This window comes from Phoenix dactylifera, chromosome 1, assembly GCF_009389715.1.
Source record: "Phoenix dactylifera cultivar Barhee BC4 chromosome 1, palm_55x_up_171113_PBpolish2nd_filt_p, whole genome shotgun sequence".
Classification (NCBI taxonomy): Eukaryota; Viridiplantae; Streptophyta; class Magnoliopsida; order Arecales; family Arecaceae; genus Phoenix; species Phoenix dactylifera.
Window position 1 is genome coordinate 11,741,363 of NC_052392.1, and position 21,632 is coordinate 11,762,994.

The 21,632-nt window shown below is 34.7% G+C and overlaps 1 protein-coding gene across 2 annotated transcripts; it reads left to right on the forward strand.

The window, feature by feature from the left end:
• The first annotated feature begins 8,857 nt into the window (after positions 1-8,857).
• LOC103722474 lies at positions 8,858-20,406 on the forward strand. 2 transcript variants are annotated; one of them, XM_008813041.4, is made up of 7 exons: positions 8,858-9,235; positions 13,395-13,796; positions 14,153-14,201; positions 14,280-14,580; positions 17,319-17,379; positions 19,076-19,298; positions 20,041-20,406. In XM_008813041.4, the coding sequence occupies exons 1-6, from the start codon at positions 8,885-8,887 to the stop codon at positions 19,259-19,261; spliced, it is 1,350 nt and encodes a 449-aa protein (XP_008811263.2). In that variant the 5' UTR covers positions 8,858-8,884; the 3' UTR covers positions 19,262-19,298; positions 20,041-20,406. The 2 variants fall into 2 exon arrangements, with proteins under 2 accessions (XP_008811263.2, XP_026666354.2); XM_026810553.2 differs by lacking the exon at positions 13,395-13,796.
• Positions 20,407-21,632: the final 1,226 nt, after the last annotated feature.

Genomic DNA, 21,632 nt, shown 5'->3' on the forward strand with positions numbered 1-21,632 from the left:
TTATTCGAATTAATTCCTGGATTGATAGATCGAGTAGTTCTGTTAATATGTATATGTTCTATTTGCAGCCATCTTGTTTTGCTCCAAGCTTCTCCTTTCCATCTATACTCGAAACAGGAACAAAAGCTCATACTCGAGAGGTTGGTGCTGTTGGAGGAGAACAATGTAGTGGTTCAAGTACTCAGCTACTAGACCTCCAAGTAGAAGATGTAGCTGGACCACTATGCCATGAGGATGACTATAATCTTAGCATCACTTTGGATTAACTGGAGGAATTTCTCAGGGAAGATAACCAGTAATAGTTGTTATGTATTTTCTCTATATATTTTTCTTTTTCTTTCTTGGGTTGGGAGGGGGAGGGGAGGAGAGATGGTTTGGCTTCCATTTATACTCATGGAATGGTTGCCAGGAAAATTTTGGAAGCAAAATCAAGAACGGCTGTATTCCATTTTTCAAATTAATTGATATTTCACCAATGTAATGCGATACTTCTGTTTTATTTCTCCAGGGCCATGCTACTAAAGCTTGAAAATGGTGCATATTATATGATTGGAGGAAATTATACTTCAGCACTTCACTAAAGATGATTGCAAGCAATTTGTTGATAGATTGGCTATCTAGTCCATTTCGCAACTATGTCATGCTTGTTGTATGTTCCCATTTGTTTGAGGAGATCAAAAGGAAGCAGTTAGTGTAAAACTGGTATAGAATGAATAAGTGAAAATCAAGCCTCATTTCTAATGCGTTTATGTTAAGAAATAAGCATCATTTTAACATTTTGGGAAAGATCTCATTTAGAAAAACCACAAACAACTATTTTTCTAGCTCATATTTTTTTCAATCTTTTCAAAAGAAAACAAAAAAGGATGACCCATTCTATAGGTTCTCCAAATGTTCATGTAAACAAAAAGATCACAAATTTGGAAAGAGACTCCTATCATTCATTTCCTGCTTTTGATCCCCTTCAGGCTCATTTGGAAATCATAAAGACTTCGTGCTAACCTATTGGGCTTGCCTAAAGTATATACATCAATGCTGCAATTTGCCTTGGATTTCATCTCTTTCTGGATTGTTGTCCTTGAACTCTAGAAGTTAGACCAATTAAATCAATTGTACATGTGAAATAAGATTTATTTGATGAGGCATACTAATTCGAGCATCTATTTCTCTATTTTCCTTGAGTCATGACTTGTAGGAGTGTCAACTTCTACTGTAAATATAAGTATACAATCCAATCTGAAGAACGATTCTGCCATGCCTCGAGCCCGAAGCGTGATAGATGCTGCATGCCCGTACGGTGGACTATATAGGAATGCAAGGGAACAAATCATATCAAAGTAATGACAAATCCTTAAAAATTATTTAAGCATTAATTTATTCAAATGGTTTTTACAAAAGTTTCAAAGAACATATGCAAATATAAATCTAATAATCTAGCTAATTTAACTAAAATGTCAATAACTGAAGAAATCATCAAAAAATCTAGCGCACTCTCAAAGCCCTAAGCGATCATGCGCTTGTGCATTTAAATATGAAAAATAGAGAATACAGAATGATGAGCTACACTAGCCTAGTAAACAACATAATACCCCAGAATGGGGTCAAAACATGCCATATATTCAATTAAAACATAAAATAATGACTGAAAAATAAATCATCAACAAACGTATTTTTCTTTTAAAATTTATTATCATTTTCACAATAACTCTGATACCAAAATTCAAATATCAATAGGCTATGGCCACATAACCTAGTGGCATGAGTCGCACAAAGTGCCAAATACTACTATTCTAATCACCGATAGTACAGTGTCAAAATCAGTTCCTCACAGATTTCAAGTCGATAGGGCCAACGAATAATCTCTATTAGTAGGGCAAGATCATAATCATCCTGAGAATACATACATATATGCAAAATAGATTTTTTATAATTTGCCCAGTCACATTTTCTAGATTTTATAGCATATAACATAATTTTAACATGATTATTAACATGCCCGACCCGTTTAACTACGTACAAAATATATATCAAAATTTAATAAACTAATAATTACCTTTATCAAATAATTTGGAAAACACACTTTGAAGCATTAGATTACTTACCTCTTTTCGCTTTAAATTCCACTTCATGCCAACATGTCAGATACACATGTTTAATATCATTAAAATATTATTAATTTTAATATAATTACAGAAGTCAAAATTAAATACTATGGTCTCATGCCTCCAAATTAGTTTAGTCTGACCAAGGAGGATTCAATGAGTTAGGGGTGAATATCAAAAGTGGCAGAATTTAGCTAGGGCTGAAGTAATGGCCGGTCTATTGGGGCAGTTCAGGGTGTCTAAACTGGATCAATATAAATTCGAGCAACAAGAAGAACAAGGCTTATACTAGGATCCCCGAGCATGTCTAGAGAGAGAAAAGAGAGAGAGAGAATCTCAGCTCGAGTCTGGATTTGGTCTGATCCTAGTCTTGGGCTTGGTCCTAATGGTTCGGATCGATCATCAGAAAAAAGATTTTAATCTAGTTAAAACATGGGCTTGCTTAGAGAGAGAAAGAGATACACAATCAGAGGCTTGGCCTATTCAGTTCGATTTGAGCAAATTTGGAAAAGAGATATTTGGCCTGGGTTGACCTAGATCAATCAATGTATCTGGTCCATAATGAATGGACTCGGCCCATATTGGATGAACAGGGCCCAAAAGGGATGAACAAGGCCCAACATGGGTACAGCCCAAAAGGGATGAACAAGGCCCAACAAGGCCAAAAGGATTATGGCCAATAATGGACATGGCCCAATAGAGTGAACAGGGCCTGAGCTCGGCCCACAATAATGGACACTACCTGACAGGGTGAACAGAGCCCAAACTTGGCCCATAATGAGTACGATCCAACAGAGCCGAAAATGACTAAATTGGGCCCAAATTTGGCCCACAATGGGCACGACCCAACAGGGGGCCAAATTTGGCCCACAATGGGTACGGCCCAACAGGGCCCAAAATGATTAAACTAGGCCCAAATTGATGAACACGGCCTAACACGGCCCAAATGGATGAAGTCGGCCTAAGCAGATGAACAAGGCCCAAAAAGATGAAGTTGGCCCAAGTACATGAACAAGGCCCAACATATATTTCTTCATCTCGTGAACAGAGAAACAGGGAGGGAAAAGGAAAGAGAAAGAAGAGAGGAAGGAGAGGGAAGAGAGGAGAGGAGAGGATCTGGCAGCGGCCAGCCTAGGTGGTCGATAGGCAACCATCGACGATAGTAGCGGCTAGTGGCTGCTGCGGCAGCCGGCGAGAAGAGGAAAACCGAGGGAGACCTCGATTTGGATCCAGAACTAAGAGAAGGGTGGCTCACTGACATGTTGACGGAGGGGAGGATCTCCGCCGGGGGTGGCTCGGTCCAGCGGTCAAGCAACGGCGGTGGCGGCGATTCCGGCGGCTGTTCAAGCGGCCGCGAAGCTACCGCGGAGTTGCTGGCCATAACTCCTCAAGGAAGATGAAGAGAGGATCGCAATCACAATCCTTTGTTCTAGGTTTTTCTTCATTGGGGCCATAGGCTGAAGTTGACTGGGCCTGCCGTCTTCAGCCCATTCAGGGCCTATTTCACATTCTCCTCCTCTTAAAAAAAATTCGTCCTCTAAATTTAAGAGATCTAGGCCTTCCAAATTTATAAATGCTCAGCCCATTAAGTAACATAAGTCCAAGATTTCATTTTTCTTGATCAAAATTAGTATGATAGATAAATTTGGATCAATTATTAAAAAAATTATATAAAAAAGCAAGATTAGCACTAGATAAGTGACTAACTAAATTCTAAGATGGAAATTATCGTCTTGATGCAAGTTCACTCCAGATCGGATTGGGATCAATTCACAACAAGATGGATTAAAATTAATTATATTTGGGATAGAACTTGAAATAAAATGGATTCGATAGACTTATCATGGTAGGGTGCTGATCCACAAAAGAGAATGACTAATCTTAATTAGAGTCAAATTATCATATTGCTAGGAATGTGATTTACCAATTGAACATGTAATGATGATCATTAGGCAACAACGATCTACCTCAAAAATGATTGGCATCAAATCACAAGAGCAAGTCCGAGAAAGAGAAATATTGATTCCGTGATTCGATATGTCACAAAGCTTAAAATTTAGTGTAAACTTATAGATCATAAAGAGGAAACAATTACAAACTACTTATTTGAATACTTACAAATTTTATATCATGATCTACTCACCTTAGTCATGTAATGCTCAAAAATTTCTTTAGCATACCAATAACAGAAGAATCTATCAGAGAGATAACAAAGTCTTAACATGATCAACCTGAGAATCAACAATATTCACCTTTCCTTATTAACAAGGCCTTCTTTATTGAAAAATCTAATCTTTCATCATAACATGTTAACAAAACACAGTCAATATTTTTTACCAATTTAAAATAACTTAATCCACCACATTTTCACTGTGCAATTCTGATCAATATTCTCCAAAATTTCTTAATGATCCCAAATCATCATCATTCATTTTTTTTATAATATCCAAGCAAAATTTTTATCCTTACTTCCCATGCATACTAGATCAAGATTAACCCTCGAGATAATTGTCATATTTGTAACATTGTATGATCAAGTAATCATATTCTAGATCCAATTTGAACTGAGCCAACTCTAGATTCTTTTGACAATACAATTTACTATTGACCTTTCTTTTAAGAATATCAATTCTATGCTCCGATGAATTAAAAGATTCCAGATTAGCTAACTCATGAGCATATTCAACCACCTCGAATCTTTTCTTTTAAACTTATTTAGGCCTCTCATGGACTTCCACTGGCATTTCTCCTATGGTGATACAAAATCCATAATCAACTCATGGCTTTAATTTATAAATATTTAACTCATAAAAATATAATAATATGGTTCAAAGATTTACAAAAATTTTCACCAAGCTATAACCTCTATGATTTTACATTGAGATCCATTTCACTAATAAGGAAAATATTTGTATTTGCAATATTGCAAATGTACATGATCTCTTAAATCTACTAGACTATCTAAAATAAAGAGACTAGTTTACCTTAACTTAGAGGATCTACTCAAAGCATCATCAATTTATTAACTATTTTATCCTTTTATCAATGGTTTCCCTTTTTCTCATTTATCTATCTTCTTTATTAACTAATTCTAAATCACATCCATAATTTGCAACATGATTTTTTTTTTTTTGTCAAAACATCAACTAATGTTGATCTATCACAAGATCATAAACTACTCCAATTTATCCATAGTAGAACATTTGAGCGTAAAATATTCTTCAAGATTGATAATTATTTATGAATTCTTTCAAAAGCATAAGCTACAAATCTAAGAGAAAAGATTTATACTAAAAACATTCTAAATCCAAGATCAGCTAATGCAGAAACTAACATTCTATTAATCTGAGACTTGAGATGCTAGATTTTTTATTTTTTTTTTTTTTGCACAGTAGATAGAAGAGCCTACTAATAATACAATGATATCATCTCAAACCAAGATACAATGTTTGCATCACATTCAAATTTGATGTGTCCAGCCTTATTGCATCCATAACAAACAATTTTTTGTTTGTTTTGATCACCTTTTTGAGAGTGATAGTTATACCTTTTGTTTGAGTTCTTGTCTCCATACTTTTTGATGAAGATTCTTCTTAACTTTCGAGTGAGTAGTACTATCTCCTCATCCGCATCCTCTTCATCATTTGATGTGTATTCTTCTTGTGATTTCAGGGCAATCAAAAGATTGTATATATTTAGTCATGCTATTCTTCTAATAACCATAGTTAGAACCATTGAAGAAAGGAGACTTATTAATAGATAAACTACAACTAGCCATTGTAATAGGATCTTTACTCTAAGCAATTAAGCACACAATATAGACCAAGCTCTGATACCAGTTGAAATCAACACATAAAAGAGGGGGGATGAATTAGGTGTCTATAAAAACAATGGAAAATTCAAACAAATACTAAACAATCACAATAATAGTAAATCTCCGCAATTAAGACAACCAAATAAGATATATAAACACAACTAAAGAGAGAGAGGGATAGAGAGATGAAGCCAATATTATAAGGTGGTTCGGCCAAATCCTTGCCTACACCCATCTTTTTCCAAAGACAATCCCATCTTGAGGTTTCACTAGTTGTAATACTCCTTACAGCATCCAAGTGGACCACTAACTTGCAACAACACCACAACTTGAAAACCACCAAGTTGCACTCTCCAATCTAGTACTCTACTAGATTGAATACAAAATCCACAAGCTTGATACCTCACAAACTTGTTCTCACAATTACAAACTTTGATTCTCACAAATCTAATACACAAATAAACTCACTACACAAATCTCTCATAATAGTAAAATAAGAGCACAATAGGAGTAATATGAGAGTACTATGAGAGGATATGAGAACTCGGTTGAGAGAGGGATGCTGTGGTCGAGTGGTGTGCTTTGAAACTTCACCAAAGATTTCTATTTATAGGCTTGAGAGGGCAAGAAACGTTAGAGGGCATTTAATGCTTGATTTCCATCAATCTTCAACCATATGGCATGATTGGCTTGATTTCTTCAATCAACATAAGCTTAAATTAATCTTGTTTCCCATAAGTTGACATGATTTAAATTTTACACATGTCTGAGTGTGGTTGACATGCTTCAGTATGTGGCTTGGGTGTCCCCTTCTTGTGGCAAGATGACTTTTCAACATAACTAGGATGACACATGGCATCATCTAGACCATTCAAGCTTGATTTAGTTGATTTGCTTGTATTATTCATGCTCTTGATAGAATGGACGAAATTTTTTTCTTTTCAACCATTTAGAAAGGTTTGACAAATAAAATAAAAATCACTTAGATTTTGTACATATGGCAAAATCGGGTGTAACTAGTGGACCATTTGGAATATTAATCCCAAATTACCTTTAGGTGGGGCCGTAAATGGGAGATCACATACACCCTTGACAAATAAACATTAGTTAACACAATTTATAATAATATGATGACATAAAAATGAGATATGATAGCACAATTTCAAAATTTACAAAAATCAAATTTAAAACTGGCAGTATACAGATATCATATTATTTTATATTTGATTTTTATTCAAACTCTATCAGTATTAGTACCATTGAAAAGCTTATTTCAAGAGCTTTCCAATGATATAATATTTGTAATTTTTTGAAATCATTTGATCGGTCAAATATCTAAAATACAAAGAGTAGTCTTTAAGAAACTTACCAAAAATAGAATTGTACATGTGTCTCATATATGCTCAAGTGTGTGCATGATTTGTTGCAATATTTCATGTTGGATGAAAATTATTAGAGACAATCCTAATTTAATCACAATCATTGATCTTTTGATTAATCTCTTGAATCTAAGAGCATATATTAGATCAAATGTAAGTACACTTTTTAGCAAACACATTATAACATAGTGGCATAGCATATTGGAGCATACTTACCTTAATGGGCTGGCCGAATCTCATTAGTGGGCAGATTGACTAACACTATGGATTATGCCCTGTTTGGGGGAGCTATTGGCAGTAGAGCTTTTGGAAGTAGAGCTTTCTGAAGTAGAGCTTTTATAAAAAACTGCTTGTTGTTCGGTAATTACATTCTTAAAGTGTTGTGGCACTTTAACATATGTTTGGTAAACAAACTGGGAAAGTACTTTTATATGACAAAATTACCATAAAAGACATAGCATAGTATTAGACAATAGAGCATAATAAAATATAACATATATTAATACATAAATATATGATATAGGATAATATTACTGTAATGTAATATAATATTATTATAATATAGTAATATAACATTGTATAATATAGCATAATAATTTAATATAATATTAAATTATTTAACATAACATATCAATGTATTATGATATAATATTATATTATATTATATTTATAGTATAATATAATAATAAAAGTACAAAATATTATAATTATTAGCGTACATTAATTTTTCATAATATAACATAATATTAAATTATTTAACATAACATATTAAAGTATTATGATATAATGTAATATAATATTATATTTATAGTATAATACAATAATAAAGGTATAAATATTATAATTATTAGCATAAATTATTTTTTCATAATATAACATAATATTAAATTATTTAATCCATGACTAGGGTTCTTCGTTAGGGCTCCAGCAGATTTTTAGGTTTATAAAGGGACAAAGTATGTAATTGGTATATTTTATTATGTATATTTTGGTAAAAAAAATAGTTTTCTGACAAATCTCAAAATAACTTTTTCGGAAAGCTCCAAAATGGAGCTTCTCCCAAAAAGCTATTTTTAGCTTTGTAGAAAACTAAAACAACTTCCCAAAATTTTTACTAAACACTCTTTTTCATCCAAAAGTACTTTTGGAGGGGAAGAAAGCTCCAAAATGGAGCTTCTCCCAAAAAGCTGTTTTTAGCTTCCTGAAAAAGCTAGAACAATTTTCCGAAATTTTTATCAAACATCCTTTTTTATCTAAAAGTGCTTTTGGAGGGCTAGAAAGTACTTTTTGGCCGTCCAAAAACTTCCAGAGAAAGTGCTCTTCAACTCCTTTGAGTCATTTATTGGTTAAACCCAATGTCCAAGTCCGGTCCAGGGTTGGGTTTGGTCCCTGCATCCACAACTCGAACCGGTCCAGTGAGACCGGACCCAAGTCCAAGTGAACCCGACATAATTGGGTATTATAACAAACAAAAGGCAAGGGGCAACATTGTAATTTAGTTCCGTAAGGACCGATCACATCACAACGTCGCATCGTGTCATTGCCTGCGGCACCAACCGTCGCCAGGAATCACCACGAGAGGGAGAGGTATGGCTCCGAAATGGGCGGCAGCGCCGCCGGCGCTCGGCGAGGATCCGGAGACGCAATGCCTGGACTTCCGCGCCCCCTTGGACGACGCCTGGTATGCGGTGCGGCTTCGCGTGGAGCAGGGGGCCCTCCGCGTCATGTACTGCAATTTCTCGGACGACTATGACGAGCTCTACCGGGCGGATGGGTTTCGGACGGCGGAGGAGCTGGAGGAGTTTCGAGGACGGTTTCGGCCGACGACTATCCAGCTTCAGGACGACGAGTGCCGGAAGGTGATCGAGGGCATGGAGGTTTGCGCCTCCTACGCCTTCGGGGATAACGACATCCGGTTCTACGACGCCGTAATTGACGCGGTGAGTGGTTCTTTCTAGATTTTGGGTACGATTAAGGGTTTCTTGGTGATTTGTTTTCGTTTTTTTTTTTTGTGGGGGGAGATGTGGGACTTTTACGTGAATCTTGAGGCGGGTTCTCTGTTATCGGATGAGTTTAGAGTTTTGGCCTCGGAGATTGGTTCTTGAATTTTAAAATTATCTAGTTTTCCATAGAACCTCTGTTCTGTTCTTTAAGCGTTATGGTTCTTGAATCTCAAAATTATCTAGTTTTCCATAAAACCTCTGTTCTGTTCTTTAAGCGTTATTAATTGTTTTATTAACTTGGCATGATTTGTTCTGGAGTGGGGATTTTTGATGTTCGTTGACGCATTTTTCTTTTTAGTGTAAAGATGGTAAATTATTATGATTACGCTTGTTTTCGTTGTTATTAGGTTTGTTGTTTTTGTTAAATGGATGGTAGGGTCCCACTTCGATGATCCAAGCCTGGCCTACTACATCTAAATTATCTAAAGATCCGATTTACACATCCTTAGCCTTTGAATCAAATGGTTAAAAATTAGACAGTTTAAATAATATGAGATGATATATTTTTTTGACCACTTGATGCATATGCTAGGGATCTCATGTCGCATAATTTTTGGTGTGCATGTAGTTTCAAGATAGTAGATGATATTATCCAATTCAAAAAAGATGTAACAATTGTAACTTGAAAACATGCATGCATATATACATACATATATACATATGGATTTTACTTCTCTCGACATGAGAGCAGGTATCTATTCCTCTCGAGTCTAAATTTAATAATACGCCAACTTAATTAAAGATCTATACCATTAGTCATGATCTATACTGCTAAAAATACTTGAAACTAAAAATCATGTGGTGGTCTCTAATCTATGTATCGAATTGTTGCAAAAAAATAAATGAATGGTTAAAATGATTTGATACCATATTTTACTATAATCTAAGCATTAATATCTGTTGCTTTTTAACCTATATATATATATATTACAATATGTAAATTATGATCTATAAGATGAATTCTCAATTTAAATACTGTATCATGTATTTTAGTACACTAGAATAATGAAAACCATCCATTTTTTTGTCCACATAATGTATAGGTTAGAGACCACTAAAATATATGATTCTTGGTTTCTAGATATTTTCGGTCATAATTAACTGCATGGGTTCTTTAATTTCAATGTCCCGTTGCATCTTATATATCCATATGCATGCATAGATTTTGTTTTTCTAATCTTATTTTCTTGGAAAAGTTGATATGTTGTGTCTACATTTATTTAATTATTTTTTTCTTGATTGGGATTGAAACTTTGTGGGATTTTTGTTTTTTTAATCTGGTTTTTGGTTTTCATGTCTGGATTCTTTTTTAAATCTATAAAAATTTGGGTCAGAGCATTCTTTTTCTTGCATGGTATCAAAGTTTTGGGTTTTAAGATCACTGTTTGCCTCTCGAAGTTTACTGTGCAATTTTTTAGCAAGAGTTATATTTTTAAGAGTTATTTTTTTATTTTTTTTAAGTTGTTGTGCATGCCTGTCTTGTTTTGGAGTGGAAATTTTATGTTGGTCGATATTTCAAATTCCATGTTTTCTGGTCCTTTTATGATATTCTATGTTTAGATTTTGTGTTTCTAGCTCTCTTAGTGAAAATTTCTTTTATTCTGTAGTTTGTTATCCTGAGGTTTTTATTTGCATTTTCTTTTCTTTTTTGGAAGTTTTTTTTCTTAACATGTTTGAGGCATGTGAGAGGATGGATGGTTTTGGGCCTATACTCCTATTAACTTTGAGCTTAACCATATTTATATATACAATTGTATTTCTGCTTCATGCAATTCTCGTCTCTCTTAAAGGGATAGAACCCAGTGAGGTGTTTTTTCCAAAAAGAACAAAATATGTATGATAGGGATCATGGACAACTTGCCTTTTGATTGCTCAAGAAGTTTATGCTATAATGGCAGTGCTTTAATAAACAATATTAATGTTTTCCATGTATAATATCTTTTAGTGGTGCTCTGTTCTTCGGAATTCATTTGTTGTGAAAATGGATCATTTACTTCTATTTCTTACTGAAATTTTAACTGTTTGGTATGTTATTGTCTGGAATTGGAATTCATATTGTTGATTGACCTCGTTCTATGTCCAAATATATTGAATTGTTGTTTTACATGTGCTGTTACATGCTCAATATTTTAAGCTTTATCTCTGGTCTGTGATATCAACTGAACAATTGGTTACTTTATGGATCTTCCTGGTGTTATTTTGTTTTCTATCAGGAAATTATGCTTTCATTTAATTAAATTCTGACAAATATTCAATGTTAAATGTGTTGGTTTTATCTTCTAACTAGTTCCTTCTGTTGGTTTCTTTCAGTTTTTTGTTTCTTTAGTCACATTTAAGCAGTTCTTTTTCCCCACAAAGTCAGCTAGCAGCAGATGTAACATATCAATTGTTGGCGCTATTTGCTTTTATGTCAATGCTGGATTCTGATTTTTTTTTTGAATTTTAGTTTTGTTTTTTTGCCTTTTCTGTTATCTACTTTGATGGGGTTTCTATCCTTGGGTGGCACTCTGTTTTGGTAGTTAATCCTTGAATTTTGCTCTCTTTTTTTTTATTTATTTTTTATGTGTAGAGTGTAAAGTACATTGGAAAATGCTTTGGGGCCAAAACCTGGTAAAAGGAAAAAGCTTCAGGGCAAAATGTCATAAGGAGATTGATGCTTTATACTAGGGATCCACTGTGCGTTGTGCTGACATCCCGAATGCCAATCCTTTTTGGTCATATGGTATCCCGGTTGTGGAGGCCTTTTTCTTGGTATTGGGTTTGGGTCTGATAGCAGTACGCATGTACATTTAGATAGCGTTTGGTATGGGTTGATCATCCCAAGATCAAAGATAATGTGGATGGAGGTGATGAGATCACCATGTTTGGTTGCATTACAGTGATCTTACGTGGCAGTGATCCCAAATCGCCCCCACGTCTCAAATCACCGTCCAACTCAATGGTGGGATACCTTTCCTTGAGGTCGGATATCCAAGATCACCCTTGGGCAGTGATCTTGGGCTGAAATTTGAGAACAAAAATGCCCCTCAATCTAGCTAAAAAAATTGGTATATCAATATACCATTAATATATTATATTTTATTATATTATAATTGATATTATATATTGCATTTATGATATATATTATATTATAATATATTATTGCATATTATTATTCAATGATAATTTTAAGTTATAGTAGAAATATATTATTATACTTTTTATTTATATGATAAAATTATTTAATATATTACTTCTATTTGTCTTGTTTTTCTTATCAAAATAAACATTACTATTAAAAATAATATATTATAATTATAAATAAAAATACTAATTCTATAATAACAATTAATATATATTTATAGGATTAATAAACTATAGGACTAATAACTATATTTTTATGAAATACAAAAATAATTAATAAATTAATAAATATATTAATATTTTATTATAATATATTTTATATGATTAATAAATATATTCTTATGGAATATATTAAGGGTAGTTTTGGTATTATATGGTAAGTGATCTTGGATTCATATGGAATACCAAACAGGTTACTCCTAGATATCTGGAAATCTTTGATCACTAGAATATAGCATACCAAATACAGTGATTTTAGATCATCAGGGATCATATTATCTCAGGATAAGGATCACCGGTGATCTAAGATTATCTTGGTGATCCCATTTGGGTCACCAAATGCCACCTTAATATGCTAATTTTGTATCAAAATCTCCAATCCTACAAAGTAAAAAGTTGCTATGCAACACTTTAATTATGATAATGAATTTCGACATCGTGCTTATCGAATATCTATGCATGCATGAACATATGTTAATGTACTTTAATATGTAGGTGCCTATGTATATATATATGTATGCATGTATATATATGTATATTTATCTATGTGTGTGTACGTAGATACGTATGTATGTACGTGCATACGTATGTATGTACTATATCATGCAGGCTTGCATGAAGATGCAGACAAGTAATGGGAGGTGACTAGAACTGTTATAATGTCTGTTAAGACCCATCTTAAAACTCTGATCTATATCAAGTCATCACATTGATCTACTTTTCTGGATATTGAACTGTGGTGTTCAAATGGTAGGCATCCTTTTCCAAACACAAATTCTGTGAAGGAGAATCTATATGCACCTGCACTTTTAGTGTTTTTTGGCAACATGGTCCTATGGCAGGGGAGAGATCAATAACTGGTGTAGAAAATATATGCCTTCTTCAGTCTAAAAATGTAGAAGACCAAACATTAAACCATTTTCTGGATATTGCAAGGAGGAAACTGAAAGAAACAAGCATGCAAGTGGACCCAGCAATTAGCCCTTTCCGAGCAACACCTAGGCCTCTGCGACCTGCACCAAGCCATGAAACTGAATCAGTTGGATTTGGATATGAGTTTTCTAATATAACAGTTGTTGCACGCCCTGGTGGGATGCATAGGTCAACAGTTGACCGCCGTTCAGAGAAGCCACAAAAATCTTTTCTCCACTGCAAGGTATGAGTGTGCATGTGGGTATGTATGGTTATCATACACCTGATATAAACTGAGAATTTTTGTCTTTATCAATTAGAGGGATTGTTTACCTTTTTCGGCACTTATGCTTAATTTTTGATAATTTGCCATATAGTAAGAAGGGAAAAATAATGTTTCCGCTGGTATCTAGTTTTGCACCCATTTTTCAAATCAGGTTACATAAGATAATTACATAGTTGTAGTATAACACTACAACTCATGTATAAATGGTATATGAAAAAAATTGTAGAGATCAAGTCAAAATTTTCTGTAACCCTCTTCATATGTTGGAAGAATCATATTCTTGAGTTTTCTGATGAATCTTCTGGTTGTTGTAGGAAATAAGGATTCCTGATTCAAGTAATGTTTTGGAGCAGACATCTAGAGGTAGACCTCATTGCTCTTATTAAATGATAGATAGCATGCAGGTGAAAACATGATTCATGTCTGACCTTTTATTGGCAGGGAAGAGTTGCATAAAAAGTAATTCCAAACTAGATGAAGATTTATCGCAAATTAATATTTTCCATGAAGAAAGCTATCACCATTTCCATATTGAGAATTTGGACAAAGATTTGTCATCGGTCACCATCATGGATTTCATACATGAACAAACTTCCATATATTGTCAAGCAGCTGTCTTTCCTTGTTATTGGTCAACATCATATCATACGGGAACCATCTTTGTGAAGTCCAAGGAACATGCTGATAAGTTACTCAAATTTTTATGTGATCCTTCACACATCATCGTGTCTTCAAGTGGGAGGTGAAGTGGCCATTTTTGTTTGTCTTGAATTTTCATTGCTGAATAAAAATTCCTTTTCATTGAAATACATGCAATGCCAAGTTGAAGAATTAAAAATCATATGCTGGTTTTAAGAATAAAAAAAAATGTGTAGTAAGTCTCTTGGTTGTATGTGGTGTCTGCTGCTAGTATGGTAGCATTGATCTCATATCTATTTTCTTGGAATTAAAAAAATTACAATAAGATTACCTAGTGTAGTTGCATCCTCTACAATTTAGTGTCAGGTAGGCTTCAAGATTTGGTGATAAATGAAGAATGCTGCAGTTTTTTTAGCCAAAGGTTCTAAGGTTCAATGTTTTGAATGGAAGTTGGGGCATACTATTGTTGCTTAATGAAGATAGCTAAAGGTGTCCCTCTTCAGCAGAGGCTTTGTAACGAAAAGCCAAAGTGGTGACTTTCTTGATTTGTAAAAGTGTTAGTAAGCAGCCATCAAGATTCGCCGTCTCGGCACCGGATTTCGTAACGGTGCCATACTAGCACAGTGTCGGTACGGTACGGTACGGAATTTATTTGGCGTACCGAATGTTGGTACGCCATCCGTACTGGATACCGGTACCGAACTGGTACGGTATGGTATACTCTGGACCGCACGGTTCGGGCTGGTATGGCATTACCATGGCAGATAGATATATGTATTTTTGGCTGCCACCTAGTTGCAGCAATCTCAGGGTGCAGTAAATCAAAATATTCAGGAAAAGTTCATATGCGTCCCTCTCTTATGGTTATTCAAAATCCTCCCACTTGCTTAGTGCATATTGGGTTGCCTCCATGTCAGCCTCATCCAAAAATATTTCCTTGCTAATGATTAGTTCTTTTTTTGCTAATAAATAATGATTATCCCGGTCCTGTCTGATGCATAATCTGTTAGTTTATAATTCCTTTCATTGCTTAGCAGCCCTCAATTTCTATAGGGTTATTTGGGTCCATCCAGATCTTCATACATGATGGGTTTATTTCAGTTGAAGTCATCTCAAATTCCCAAAAATACTTATAACCTCACACATTGCCATCTATGTGTGCTCTGTTCCTATTAACAAGTCATAAGGCTTTTTTCCTTTATTAGTTGTGTTTACTACCATGAGATCCATTTTGATTCAAGATGAATTTTGATTGATGTACAACTCCAACCTATTATGCCTTAGTTTCTGGACATGGCTAATCAACTGGAAAAACTCTGAGAAACTCAATGACCATTACTCGCATAGTGGCTTATCTGAATCCACGTTAATGCTTCCATATATTTGATATCATTATCTTGTAACTTTTCTGTGCCAGTCTGAATCTTGGTTGCCATCAACCTTGCAGCCATTGAATGTATGTATGAATGTTCACCGTATAAGTCAAACCCACTTTATGTGGTCGACCTTATTTTTTCCTAAATAAAAAGAAGGTAGTCGACTTTATTGCGAGTCTACTTTTTTTTTGTTGCAAATTGACCTTCTTTATTAGTTTATCTCATTGTGGGTTTTTGTTGCTACTGATTTAACCTTGGCATAATGCATTCTTGGGGTATGAACTATGAATCCCACAAAGCTATGGTGCCCGAAGGACAAACATGTGGAAGCAGTATATATAATCACATTAAGACCACTACATTTCTACTTAAATAACAGAGCAAGGGATCCAAAAGATTTTGAATTCTTTAATTTAAGGCAAGGAAGGGGAATCATACTAAAATGAATCTAAACTAAGGCCAGAAAAAATGCATAGGTTTGAAAAACAATTGCACAATATAACCTCGTCTTCCTTTAGATCTTGCTCCCAAACTTTCATCTTGAATGATGTTAGAAACATAGAATTGGGGTGAAATCAACATCATAAAATAATAAGCACTCAGAAAAGACTTCAAATTACCAATACTCCATTCAATTATGATGTAAAGGTATATGGAAGTAAATAGTGATCAAGGCCTAAGCTAATCTGACACATTATGTGACAAAACTACTGAAAGAATCTAGGAGGTCTATGAAAATCTGCCAATAAATCAATTTGATTATGAAACTAGTAGGAAGATACTGAGTAAAATGTTGAATATATTCTACCATTACTACAGTATGCTTCAGATTCAATTGCTTCACTGATTTCTATGGCCGGATTCTTGACTCCACTGACATGGATCTCACAATATGACTGAACAGATTGTGTTAGCCCAATCACATGCCTGTAGTGTAATGCATCTCAGAAATACTCTCTTAAATAGCTGACACTAGTCAATACATACCACAATGGTCATTTGTTGATGTATACTCTATATTACACCAGTGATCATGCTATTCTTTATTTATCATTTGGTATAATTTGATATGGACCAACATATAGATATTTGCTTTAGATTGCAAGTGCTATCTTAGCCTGATTGCGCACTTTGTTTTATCACGTCACCGTCGTACAAGGTAAGAAAAGATTGTTTTTCTTTTTCATACATGATTAACCATAAGATTGAGTTCAAAATTTTCAATTTATTTCTTTACAAAAACATTCCAGGTATAAAATTTTTTAACGAGCCATTTAACTTTTAGGCTTGTAGTGTAAAGTTAGCGGTCATTTTTTTTCTTTTCCTTATTATCACTAGCGGCAGAATGTCACTTTCATTTACTTATTGTTTGTTGATTATCATATATTACATGTATTATCATTTGAAGAAGCTCATTTCATACGTTCAGTATTCTTTGTTTTGTTTCCTTTCTTATTCTTTTCAGGCCTTGGGTGACAAGTGAAAAATGGTGTGGAGTAAATAAAGGTGTGATGCCAAAACTTGAGGTTAGTTATATACCCTTTTTGGTAGTTTGTCGAGGCAAAACAGTATCTTGCTGGATATAAACACCGATAATTGAACTAGTGTCTACTGTGCCAAGCTCTGCAAGAAATTTTAAGAGCCATAGAATCTTCTCTCCCTGAATTCTTATCCTATATAGTTCTATAAACACATTAGACTTGCAGTACCTTGGTCTTATACCACATATACGGACCATCATGTGAAACCTAAGATCTATTTGTTTCAAAACACCCTCAAGTTTACATAAACTATTTTATAGCGCTGTTCTAAACAATAGCAGCTCCCAGGACATTGGAACAGCTCTCCACCTCTCTCACTCACAGGCTGATGATACAATCTGCTGAGACACAGAGGGTGTATACCTTTTAATTAGGTTATGTCATCTTTCATAAGGACATTAAGGAGCGGTTTGGATGCATGGACCAGCTATCCACGTGTTACTTCCCCAAGAACCATATCTGTAAGAGAGAAAGCATCAGCGGCAATAAAGAAATTTAAAAGAATCAGAGACCTTACCGATTGTATAATCCCAAAAATTAAGGTTATCAGATTCTTCCCAGGAGGTGGTTTTCCGTATCCATCTTCATTAGGCACTCTGTGGATGAAAGTTTCCATAATCACAACTCCTTTTCTCTTCCATGTTAGATCCAGTGCCAGCATATGCCCAATCACCACCATAGATAAGTCTATGTTGTTGTATGAACATAACTGCAGTTATCGGCCACTCATTTTTGGGTTTCACCTTCTAAACAAAGCTAAGTTTCTGCATAAACGAGTAGATATATGACTATTTTGGGAAGATGTTTGCTTGTGCGTTATGTGGTATTTTGTAATAATTGTGATAAAGGTTGTGTTCATTGTCCTACATGAAAATTTGCAAACCTTGGATGCTATCTTGCTGAAACAATTGAATGTCTATATGATTAAGGTTTATCCTCATGTGAAAAATCAATCATTGATAACTGAAAACATGCAAAAAAAGGTGCATATAGGACACGGTGCCTTGAGAATAGTAGATAGCATTAATAGATCTGGAAGTGGCATTCAACTTTGCATCATATACTACAATAATCTGCTATCATGTCCAATAAGTGGAACTACTATTACACCAAAGGTCAACTTCCATTCACTAAACAAAATGGTTTATCCCATATAGCATTTTGGGCTTAAAACATGGACTTGGAATTAGTTCTTAAATTTACTTGTGGCCATGGAGGAGCCTTATGAATCTGAAGTTTTGTGTCCGGTTTTGGAATGCCGATGGGAACAGTGATGTTATTATCGGCCAATTGTCTAAGAGTTCCTTGCCAGATGATATTGTTATTTTAACCTCAGTAAAGGAGTGGTGCACTAGGATTTGTAACATCACTCCAAGATATGTTGAACAAGAATCGTTGGTTATGGTTAATCCGATCTCAATATTTTGGATTTGAAATGGGTACATGAATAAAATAAAAATGCTACCTCTCATATCATGAAGCTGTCTCTTTCCGTGCATTTTTATAGACAATGGGATGATCCAGAATCAAATTACTCTGTTTTCTCCATGAACTCATTGCCTAGGTATATACATTGTAGGATTTGATGGAACACTGGCTCAATTTGGAACTAAGGCTGTTTACATGATTAAAATTGTTTATTTATGACTATACACGACTCAGGCTTGCCTTGTAAATGCAGGGGCAGCTGAAATTAAAGGAAAAGCAGTCAAGAGAACTAAAGTTAGTTCACCGCAGAACTAAGGAATATGACAAGGCCAAAAAATTGCAAAGTTTGCATCTGGACTTCCATGACCATGTGCAAAATTTACATCGAAGACTGACATGGGAGGAGAGGAAGATCATGATGCATGGTGATTGTAAATGAGGATCGAGTTGAATCCTGAATTCTAACCAGCACATGGGTAATAAATGGTTGTTCAGAAAATGCTCCTCTTATTTTCTGTCAGTAGTATTAACTGTCACTTGACTGGCATGAGATACAAGTTATCATTATGTTAATAACAAAATGCTTTTATTTAAGCATCTCCATTTATTCTTGACTTTTTACTCCCTGATTTTTACTGATTATTCTGCTTTTCTGAAATTCTAGTAACTTTTTGAATAGTTTGTATCAAGATTCACTATTTTGGTACCGGATCCCGTACTGGTGCCACACTAGCATAGTGTCGGTATAATATGGTACGCAATTTTTTTGGCGTACCGAGTGTCGCTATACCACCCGTACCGAATACCGGTACCGAACCGATACGGTATGGAAAGCCCAGTACCACCCGGTACGGCAAGCCCCACTCCATCCGGTACGGCATATCATGGTTTGTATTCTTTTGCTGATATTTAACATATTGATAGGTACTCTATTTTTGATAATTTCTAATTCTTCTATTAACTTTTTAAATGGCATTCTCTTTTTTTGTTTTATTTTTGGGTAAGAAGGTTCCATACCATTTGTTTGTTACTATGATTGTCATCAACTGTAGGCCAAACTGAATACCCTTGTCCTGCAATTAATTGTTTAATCACTCTTTTGATCACTCTCATTCCTATATAGAGCTCATTCTAGATCACTTCTTAGTTTCAGCAAGACGGAGGTTAAATTCCATGTCACCGCTTGTGAGTTTTAGAAATTGTTAATTGTGTTGGCAGGTTAACTTGGATGCAACATCTGCTGATTGTGGGAGCTGAACCTACTTAGTGTTCTATTAGTGGCGAAGATGCTGCCTTCCTTCTAAAAGTCTACCTTTTTTTAGCTAACGTATTTTGTGCACTGGATACTCATTGTGGACTCTGGACATTTTAATCTTCTCTAATCTCTGCTGGCTGTTGTATTTCTATCCTTGTTACTGTTTTGCAGGGCAATTTTTTGGGTTTTTTCTTTTCTTTTTTTTTTTTTTGCGTGCGCTATCGCTCTTGTATTCTAGCTAATTGCAGAGGAGGTGGTAGGTAATGCAAAATGCTAGTGGATGATTTAAGGATGAAGCTTTTAAAGTTAGGCTGATATGAAATTATATATGTGGAAGCAGGGTTCTGATCTGTTTTTTGTTCTGGTCATCTTGCAATTTAGCCTTTGTACTGTTTAGCTGTGGCTCCACTGCGGATCCATTTCTATATTTTTACAAATAGCCACCCAAATCTTCTTGTTGCGATCTCAGTTACATAGGCCTATTATGTTTCTGGACCCAGAACGGAAAACGCCCATTGCCAGCAAATGAGTCCGTGATACTTGTTCAGCTTAGGATGGGATCTGAAACTACAGGCATCCAACTTTGATGAGGAAATGAAATAAGGAAGGAGAAACATGGGAAGTGTTAGGATGTAAATGGGTTATCTATTTGCTCTTGTTTCTTTTCAAATTTCCTGCATAAATTAGATTAGTGGTTTTCGGCTTATGAGCAAAAACTTTTAGTGGTAGAGATACCACCTCCGGATCATCTAAGGAAAAAGATGACTCAACCCTAGCGATAAATGACATCCAAGATATGCACAAGAACGTAAAAATAAGTGACAGCGAAAGAGGTGTACATAATAATTTATATGTTTCATCCACCTCAGGACTAATGTTCAGAGGCATGGAGACTGAAATTGAAGGATTATCATGGATTTGGATACACCATCATTACAGTGGACACATCTTGACATGCTCCTCTCTCCAAGGCTAGCATGCCCAAAGATGAAAATCCACCATCATCGAAATACTGTGAACACACTTCCAATATTGGAACCTCATATAAACAAGTGTTTGAGCCAGAGAGAATGATAGAGCACCTCCAAAACCTTTTCTCTTAAGGCTCGTTTGGCTCGCAAAAAAAAAAAAGGGATGAAAATGTGGTCAACGGAATAGTAATAAGATGCCTTTTGTTTGATTAGAGTTTTCAAAAAAGAAACATAGAAAAGTTGTATTCCTATGGAAATATGATTTTCACGTTTTATTGGAAAAAAATTTTCATGAAAAACATAGAATAGTTACTTTTCCGTAAGCCGAGAATTACTCCATTTTTATTTTTTCCCAAAAAGGTTCTTCAGCATTAAAAATATATTAAATATCTAATTTTTATTAAGGGTATAATAGGAATTATACATAACTTTTTCAGAATAGTTGATGATCAATCAAACATAAGCACTTTAGAAATCTGTCATGTTTCCATGGTCAACCAAACATGCCAAAAGTATTTTTCCAGACATCTTTTTTCTAGAAATTTATTTTTCAGAAATTATATTCCTATGAGGAAAAAATGCTT